The sequence below is a fragment of the Strigops habroptila genome, chromosome 5 (genome assembly GCF_004027225.2).
Source record: "Strigops habroptila isolate Jane chromosome 5, bStrHab1.2.pri, whole genome shotgun sequence".
In the NCBI taxonomy this organism is placed as follows: Eukaryota; Metazoa; Chordata; class Aves; order Psittaciformes; family Psittacidae; genus Strigops; species Strigops habroptila.
The window spans coordinates 80,463,808-80,472,568 of NC_044281.2; the positions used below are offsets into that span (position 1 = coordinate 80,463,808).

The 8,761-nt window shown below is 40.0% G+C and overlaps 1 protein-coding gene across 1 annotated transcript; it reads left to right on the forward strand.

Moving 5' to 3' along the window:
* Positions 1 to 474: 474 nt before the first annotated feature.
* On the forward strand, positions 475 to 8,022 carry NPS (neuropeptide S). The gene is given in 3 exon segments (XM_030488115.1): positions 475 to 570; positions 5,488 to 5,592; positions 7,813 to 8,022. Coding segments are annotated over 3 exon segments (411 nt in total).
* Positions 8,023 to 8,761: the final 739 nt, after the last annotated feature.

Genomic DNA, 8,761 nt, shown 5'->3' on the forward strand with positions numbered 1-8,761 from the left:
CTTCTACTTTGTTCCTTATTAGTCTAACACCACTTCCTTGTTGTACATCTGTGTATCTCTCCAGGCAAAGCAAGATGACCACAACACCATTACGGAGTGGGAGGCAGGACTAGCGGTGCTGCTTCTTGCTTTAATGCCTTTTTGATTTCCTCTTTCTCCCTATAGATCAAACCTGTGCATTGCTGGAGCCTTCACCATTGCTAACACAGGCTTTGAGAGGAAGGATGTCTGAGCGGAAACTCATTGAAAATTAGGTTTTAAAAGGAGCTATGTGACTTAGATGAGGGCTGCCGTGCCACAGCTCAGTGTAGGAGCCATCCCCGTCTGCAAGGAGCAGTGCATCACTCGCAGGACTTGCCTCTGCGGGCACCTCGCTCTGCAAGCAAAATGAAATTCAATAACTGAGTCTCTCCTTCTGGTGAACTTGTGCAGTTGGAACAGGAACGCAGAGCTGTTTATCCACCATGGGCCTCCATGGGCTCAGAAAATATGCACCTGACCTTTGAGGAGACTATCGCATCCTCCACAGAGAGCACCTATGTGCAAACACCTCGGCGGCACAGGAGCAAAGTAAATAACACAGGGGACAGGCTCCAGCCTGCAGGCACGAGTGCTGTGGGCTTGTGGAGACATCAGAGATGCTCAGTTGCTGCCCAAATATCTGAGGGCATGGGAGGAGGAAAGAGCTCCTTCGCCCCAGCTGCACCATTTGGCCATATAACCCCTTTCCTGTCAGGCAGACAAATGCTCTTTGTGGATCATAAACAAGTTTAAGGGGATTAGAAAGAATCATGGCAGGGAAATGTGCTGAACAAGTCAAGTGTGTGTCTACAGCAGCTTTTTAGCTCCTTCGTGCTTCTGTAGATGAGATCTCAGTGGTCTGGTTGTGTCCCTTGCTGGTAGTGAGAGAAGAGCAATAATGACCAAAGGGATAAACCTGCTTTCTAACTTGTTCTTCTGTTTTATTCCTGTCTTTTCCTTCTGTTTTTCTTCTGTCTTTGTGTCTTGCTGGGATTTTCTATTATCGCTGAGTCAGAAACAGATTTATCGGCTGCGAGTATGATTAATTTCCAGTTTGCACCTTGCTCTGATCTCAAAGCAAACCATCCTGCCTCTTTGGTTTCTTGATGTTCTTGAAAGCAAGAGAAAATCTGAGCTTGGAGCAAAATATCCAGGCAGCTTTCTCCAAAAGCAGCCATGCTGAGGTTTCACTGTGAGCATCCTAGAGAGGAAGAACAAGATTTAGCACCTTCCCTTTCTCCAGACCACTAACCTGCTATGGTTTTACAAGGTTTGGGGTTATACCAATGGATCATGCAGACAGGTTTGGGTGTATTCTTTCATTTTTTATTGTTTTGATCCCTTAGCAAAGGCACGCAATGACAGTTTAAACACTTTAGATTTACTACTGTGTTGGGGAAGGGAAATATGTTCTAAAGCTTATAGGCCTAATAACCTTATTAAGTTGCTCTATAGTCTTATTAAGGCTCTATAGGCTTATCATGAAGTTTTGTGTTGTGTTTCATATGTTTTTCATGGAGAAACCAAACCAGAGCAGCAGTGAGGTGCAATACACTGTTCCTTTCACAAAGAAAGCAAGAGGGAAGAAGTGATGTTATTTGCAGGAAAGTGAAGATATTGCTGCTAATTTATTCTCATAAAATGCAAATTTTATGGATGCTGGGAATTTTTATTATGGCTCTTGATGATTTGTATGACCTATGATACCTGCCAGGAACTTTACCTGGGAGCAAAGCCTCAGACTGGATGCTTTGCAGACAGAGGAGAAGACAGAAATGTCAATTGCCACTTGTTCTGTTAAACCTGATTCATCCAAACTTGAAGTGGGAATATCTTGAATGTACCTAAATCTCCATATACACTTCATGCATGCAAATCACAGTGGTGGTGAGTTAAGCTGCATCCTGCATAGCTAGAGAAAAATAAACTCAGAGAAGTGAGAGAGGCAAATGCGAGGGCTTGAATGTTCACTCTGTTCAGATAACACCACTTCTGTGTGTCTCAGAGGTGGACAAATCCCTTGAGCCCGGTTCTGGGTTGGTGATGTCTCAATAACTCACACTTGTCTAGGTGCCATATGCATCCTTCCTGTGTGGAAGCGGTTTGTGGTTGTTCAGCTGGTCAAAGCCTTAGAAAAGATGGAATTTCTCCTTGGATTTTGGAGTCCTAAGGCCAGGTTGGACGGAGTCTTGGGCAACATGGTCCAGTGGAAGGTGTCCCTGCCCATGGCAGGGGCTTGGAACTAGATAATCTTAAGGTCCTTTCCAACCCAAACCATTCTGTGATTCTATGACCACAGTCTGTCATAGATGAGGTTTTGGCAGAACTGGAAACAGAAAGGAGGTAAATGAATTTTGCCAAGAAAGATGTTACTGTGATACATATATGTATATATAATATGAGTGTGAATGAAATCCATGCAAACCCTCAGGTTAACCATTATTTATTCAGTGTTCAGACCAGATGCAATTCGTTTTGCCTGGGAGACTTGCTGCTACATTTGCCTCTTTCCCTTTCCCACTCACTGCGTGAAACATCCTGAACAAGCGTATTGATCATCTTTTTGTCTTTCCTTACAAAGTCACACAGGAGCTGTCTTCACATGTTGTTTGAAGTTTCTGTAACCTGCTGCTTTGCTCCAGGCTCCTCAAAGCTTCATCCTGTCTGAGCCAGCATGGCCATGTCCTTGGGAGCTGCTTGGTGGCCTTCTTGGTTTTCCTCTTACCACCTGCTCATGCTGAAGGTGTCTGCAGAGAGTCTCTGGGCGTATCTCATGCCCAAAGCTTGCAAGCTAGAAATGTGGCCAAATCCACTCTTTTAGAGGGATAAGACAAAGGTAAGAATAGGAGGTACTGACCAGGCACAATGGGAGGTCACCAGTGACTCAAACAACTCAACCTGGTCCAGTGAAAGGTGTCCCTGCCCATGACAGGGGGTTGGAACTGGATGGGCTTTAAGGTCCCTTCCAACACAAACCAGTCTGCGATTCTAAGATTTTAAAAACCTAAGTCAATAATGTACCAAAGGTTACCCAGACAGTCTAAGGCACAAACTCCAACACTGAACCTTGAAGTCCTGAACTTTAATCTCAAGCCTATTCTTGTCCCTCATCTTCCACAAATAACGTTGTGTGAAGGTTAATTTTGTATGAAAATGGAGTGAAATGAAATGCAGATACAATGAAAGCTGACACTAAACTGTGCTCAAGCAGAATCCAACCCGAAGTGCTTTTCATTGCAGCAGAAACACAGGCTAATCCGCTTATCGGTGGGAGTTGGAGGTCCTGTACGAGTCGGAACGGGATGTTCAATTCAAACGAAAGGATTTTCTCTCTGAGTAAGAGGACACCTACTGAATATGCAAATAGTCAAATGTTCTCTTGACGGTTCTTATAAATGGATTGCTTACTGTGGTGTTTAAATGAGGTTAATTTCATCTTATATTTCTATACTCCCGTTGGGCCTGAAGAATCTTGAAGTACTTTATCAGCCACTACAAACATGTACTTTTTAGAAGTAATTTAAGTCATTGGACTGTACTAATCACTGACATGATCAGCACTACCATGTACAGTGATGATGAAAAACCATTCAACCACAATCTGAGATCAAATTATGAATATTTCTATAAAAAGTGATAAAGGCTTTTACTTAGAATCACAGAATAGTTTGGGTTGGAAGGGACCTTCAAAGCTTATCTAGTCCAACCCCCCTACAGTGAGCAGGGACATGTTCAACTAGATCAGGTTGCCCAGAACCACATCCAGCCTGGCCTTGAATGTCTTCTATAGAGACAACATTTAATTTAATTGCTTTTACGTAGGCTTTTACAGGCTTTTACATAGAATCACAGAATAGTTTGGGTAGGAAGGGACCTTCAAAGCTCATCTTGTTCAACTGCCCTGCAATGAGCAGGGACATCTTGAACTAGATCAGGTTGCCCAGAACCTCATCCAGCCTGGCCTTTAATGGCTCCTATACATACGTACCACTATATTTCTTCTGGCCTTACCTGAAGGCCTTGCTGCTTTCTAGTTCCCGGAATTAAATGCATCTACATCAGGAGGCTGAATGTTCCAGTTAAAGTTGCCGCAATTTATAACAGCTCATGTCTCTCGGAAGGCTCACACAGAGTTCCCTTCTGGAGCACTTGTAAGTTGATTTTTCAGGGTAAACGCTGATGGAAAAGCAATGTTTGAGACTGCTGAGTCACTGCCATGCATGTCTGACACTGTGTGACTGTCAAAAAAAGGGGAAAAAAAGGGAATTTAATGTTTTTCAGCATTCCCTCGCCTGTGCAGTGTGACATTCACAGACTTTGTGGGGCTCTCACTGCTTTTATAGTACCCCATTTAAATAAACCACAGGATCCCCTGAAATACTGAGCAATGAAATTAAATGTTGCACAATGAAATTTGTTGCAGGAACAGATGATGCTTTTGGACATTAAACATTTGCAACATTGATGGATATTAGCAGAATTTATTAATCCTACAGAAGATTTGATTGAATAAATTTGATGTAGGCTAAGACAGGTCTGCATGCAAGAGAAGAAATTAATGTCTGAAGAACTTAAGGTCTAAGAAAAACACTTAAAATTTGGGTGCGTTAAATCTAAGCATGTAAAAAGAAAGAGAAAGAAAAAGAAAAAGCCATATAGGTTGTTGTATGTTTATATGTTTTATTCTTTACTGTGAGGGTGGTGAGGCACTGAAACAGGTTCCCCAAAGAAGTGGTAAATGCCCCATCCCTGGCGCTGTTCAAAGCCAGGTTGGACAGAGCCTTGGGTGACATGGTCTAGAGTAAGGCGTCCCTGCCCATGGCAGGAGGTTGCAACTGGATGATCTTAAGGTCCTTTCAACCCAAACCCTTCTATGATGCTATGATTCTACGTATTGCGGCTGCTCTGAGTATAATTCTTTGAAGAACTTTCTATCTAAAATGCAGTTTTACTCTTTTTCCCTTGCAGCAAAGCTTTACAAGGTCTTGATCTGTTATATTGGAAGTGGTAAAACATTCTCGAAATGTGTTTTTGAAATCTTTAGACCTTTGGCCACATTTGCAATGATGATACAGACTGAACAGTAAACCCACTTGAGAGACATTTTAATGCAACACTTTAAATGAAATCAATGGGTAGTTTCAGAATGGCAGCTGAATGTGTATTCTTGCCATTTTACCATTTAACGAGAAGAAAAGGCCAAACAAGGACCAATTAGTCATAATAAAATAAGCTTTGATGACATTTTCACTCCTGAACTCTGGTATAAAACAGTCATCTAAGAAAGAACTGAAAGGATATACGAGGAATTTGGTAGTATAACTGCATGTACATACACATACACTCCTGAGTAAAAAATGATCAGGTAAAGACACTGTGGATTACTTTGTATATGGAGAAAATGTGCTGGCTGTGTGTTTATGTGTCTGCATGGAGCTTTTTGCTTCATTTTGTGTTAACTTTCAGCTGATCTCAGTCTCTCTTTGAAGTCTATGCAGGTTAAAATTTGTTTTCATTCTTTGGATCTCCATGATGTTCGTTTGCTCGAGTTACCCAGTCGTCTCTTCCATGGTAAGTCATGCTCCCTACTTGCTTGAAGAGGATGTGTTTCATTTCTTTTAAATAGCTATTTTATTTAATGTTTTTTGCTTGCTTGTTTTCTTGTTGTTGTTGTTGTTTTATAAAATGAAAGAAGTTTCCTGTATTAAAGCTATTGCTTAAATATTATTACCTGATTTTCCTGGAGTATAGCTCTATTTTTGCCTTAGTTACTAATAAAATATGCAAGCCTCTAAAATAGTCATGTGAGAAATCTATTGCATATTTAATGTACAGTGTGGGGAGCTGAAATATTGTATGGAAAAGAGAAAAACATCGATCTCCTCTCCACCTAAATTCCTTGTCTATATCAAATAGGTACAAGAAGATATATGTATTAATTTCACTTATTGCTAGCTAGTTTATAAACAAACACATTTATCTGTCACTGTTAGTGTGTAAGTAAAAGAGAAATTCTTATATAAAGTTATGGAAAATTATTGGATAGGATCAATAATACAAATTTGATTGATCTATGAAAGTAGAACAGCCTATAACACTAAAATGAACAGGTTACTTAAATAATGCTGATATCCTTTCAACTGCTGATCTTGACCTGTTTACCACAACACATTGCTGGTCAAACCATGCATACACCACTTAAGACTGCCAGTGTAGAAGGAGATACTTTATTTCTACTGATGTTCAATTTCCCTGCTTTGGACAAAGTCTTCTTCAGACTCCCTGTTTCTTTATTGCTGTAAAATCAGCTTTAGGAGCCATGGTTCAGATTTCTTTGTTTCCTCTGATGTGTTTTCCATCATTATCTTTCCATTAAGATGATGTGTTGCTATCAGAAATGGTGGCTACTCCTGAAGCTGTTTATTTTATTGATGTGAAGTTCCTGTTAGCCTTAATCTACCCATCACCTGGTCCCTCTGTATGTTTTCTGCTGTAAATGCTGAATCACCTTTCATTTCTGACCACGGATAGTTTAGATGTAGCTTGATCTTGAGTAGCCACATTTCTTAATGGCAATAATACAACAGCTAAAATGAGTTGAATTATTTCAATGAATATCTTGCATGTCAAAATAACAGTAATTTATTCAGTCATGTAAGTCCCTGTGTAGATTGTGAGATAGCAGCTAAAAATTCAGAGGGGAATTTCTCTGTGCCTGTGTTTCTTGCAGAAAGTATTCTTGTTAGGGAGAACCTTCAGCCTGGGGAACAAACGCAGACCCAGTGCATGTTCGTGCTTGAAGAAAGAATCATTAATCTACCTTTTATGTGCACAGAACAGGCAAAAAAATATTAAGCACTAAGCAGTATTAATAAAAGTAATAGCATACTGAATTAAAACTAATCTTAGTGAAGCAAATGGCAGTTTTGCCATTAATTCCAGTGAAGGCAGATATTAACCCTGTGGCTTTACATGCAACTGTTTCCCAAGCAAGAATACTTAGACATTTAGACAGCTTCAGAAATGATGGCAGAGTAGTTCTTTCAGATAGATCATCTACAAGCTGGTAAATCACGATGTGCTGCAAGATGCGCAGAGCAGCTATAGACATGCCAGGAAATGTTTGAGTTTAAATTCAATGTTAATTTCAATGCAATTTAAATTTGTAAAGGTTTTTATGTAGTTTACCTTTTTATACTGTAAAGTGCAAGTAAAAGGAACATGTACCTAAACCTTAATGGATTTTAATCTAGACTTTTAAAACTCCTGTTTATTACTTTGTCGTTATTAAACTTCGTTATAAATAAGTTTAACATACTACCAGAACTAGTCATAACTACTAGAAAGCTTCTCCCACAAATTTCTGCTTTGCAGGTATTTCATTTTCTCTTATCCATCGTTTGAGCTACATGACTCCCCAAAAGTGATGACAAGATGCCGTTTCATTTTAAAGCAATAAACATACATGCTACTCTAGGGAAGCCGTGTGACACACCACAACTGGTCAACATCACGGAAAACAATTCATTTCATACCCCTAACATAACTGTGGCAGTATGAGTAATTTATACCGGAAATAGCACTGTGAAGTCTTCTAGAAAACTAGGAAAGATCTGACTTGGAATATGAGGAATCTTTAGCAAATTGCAGTTCATCCTTGTCATTCGAAGCATAAAGTGTTTTCCTGTTTCTCCTTCGCTTTTTCTACTGAACAAGCCCTGGCAAATACACAAATTCATAATGTTACCTTTTCTTATCTCTCTTTTTCTCTTTCTTTCTCTCTGTCTTCAGAGCAGCAATCCTTTCTATTTGAATTGCCAACTGTATGGGAAATCTGATTACTGCCTGGTCCTGCTGAATAACTGCTTAGCCAAGGTGGGCAGGAATGAAGAAGTGGCTTTTTTGAAGCCTTACCTGGAGATGCCATTCGATAAAAGGTCCTTTCGCAATGGGGTTGGATCAGGAATTAAAAAAACTTCCTCTCGAAGAGCAAAGTCATAAACAAGTGTTCGAAACCACAGCCCAGGTTTTTAGCATCTGATGTTTAGCGTTGTGCTTAAACCCATTTGAATGCTTTTCGATGATAAAACCAACAGAGACAAATGTACCCATGTCTTCAGCATGTAAACAGATGTTTATTTCAAAGAGCACGAGCCAAGGGGAGCAGATGGGATTGCTCAGAAGGGGCTTTGTTTCCAAAAGTTATAGGATCGCAAAATTTTGTGTTGAAAGGAATGTGTTCATTTGGTGAATTCCCCTTCTTTGTAAAGCCACAGATTTAATCAGGTTGTTCTTGATTAATACAGAAATAATCCTGTGCTTTGAATAGATGTGTGCACACAGCCTTTCTGGAGGACTGATGGTGTTACTTCTGACATCCATCTTCTCTCCCATAAAGGCAAACCCACTGGCAAGGCAAAGCATGCCTGTACCTTCCTGTCCCAAATCACATTTACTTGAAGACAACTGCTCTGGCAATTGTAAGACAGATTTAAAGTACATTTCATTTGAGATTCCCAAAGGTATCAAAGGCCACTGGTGAAACACAGAATCAGGCCCTACTTGTAGCTTGTAGTTTCTCTTTAATATAGTTATTTAAAATGACTTTAGCAGTAAATAATCCCTTAAGATGTGTCATTTCATTTCCAGAGAAATCACTCTAAGGCAGGGTATCAGTGCAGCTCCCTTTGCCTCAATTAATTGACTTACATAGAAAACACACATCTGATGAAATGTGCCA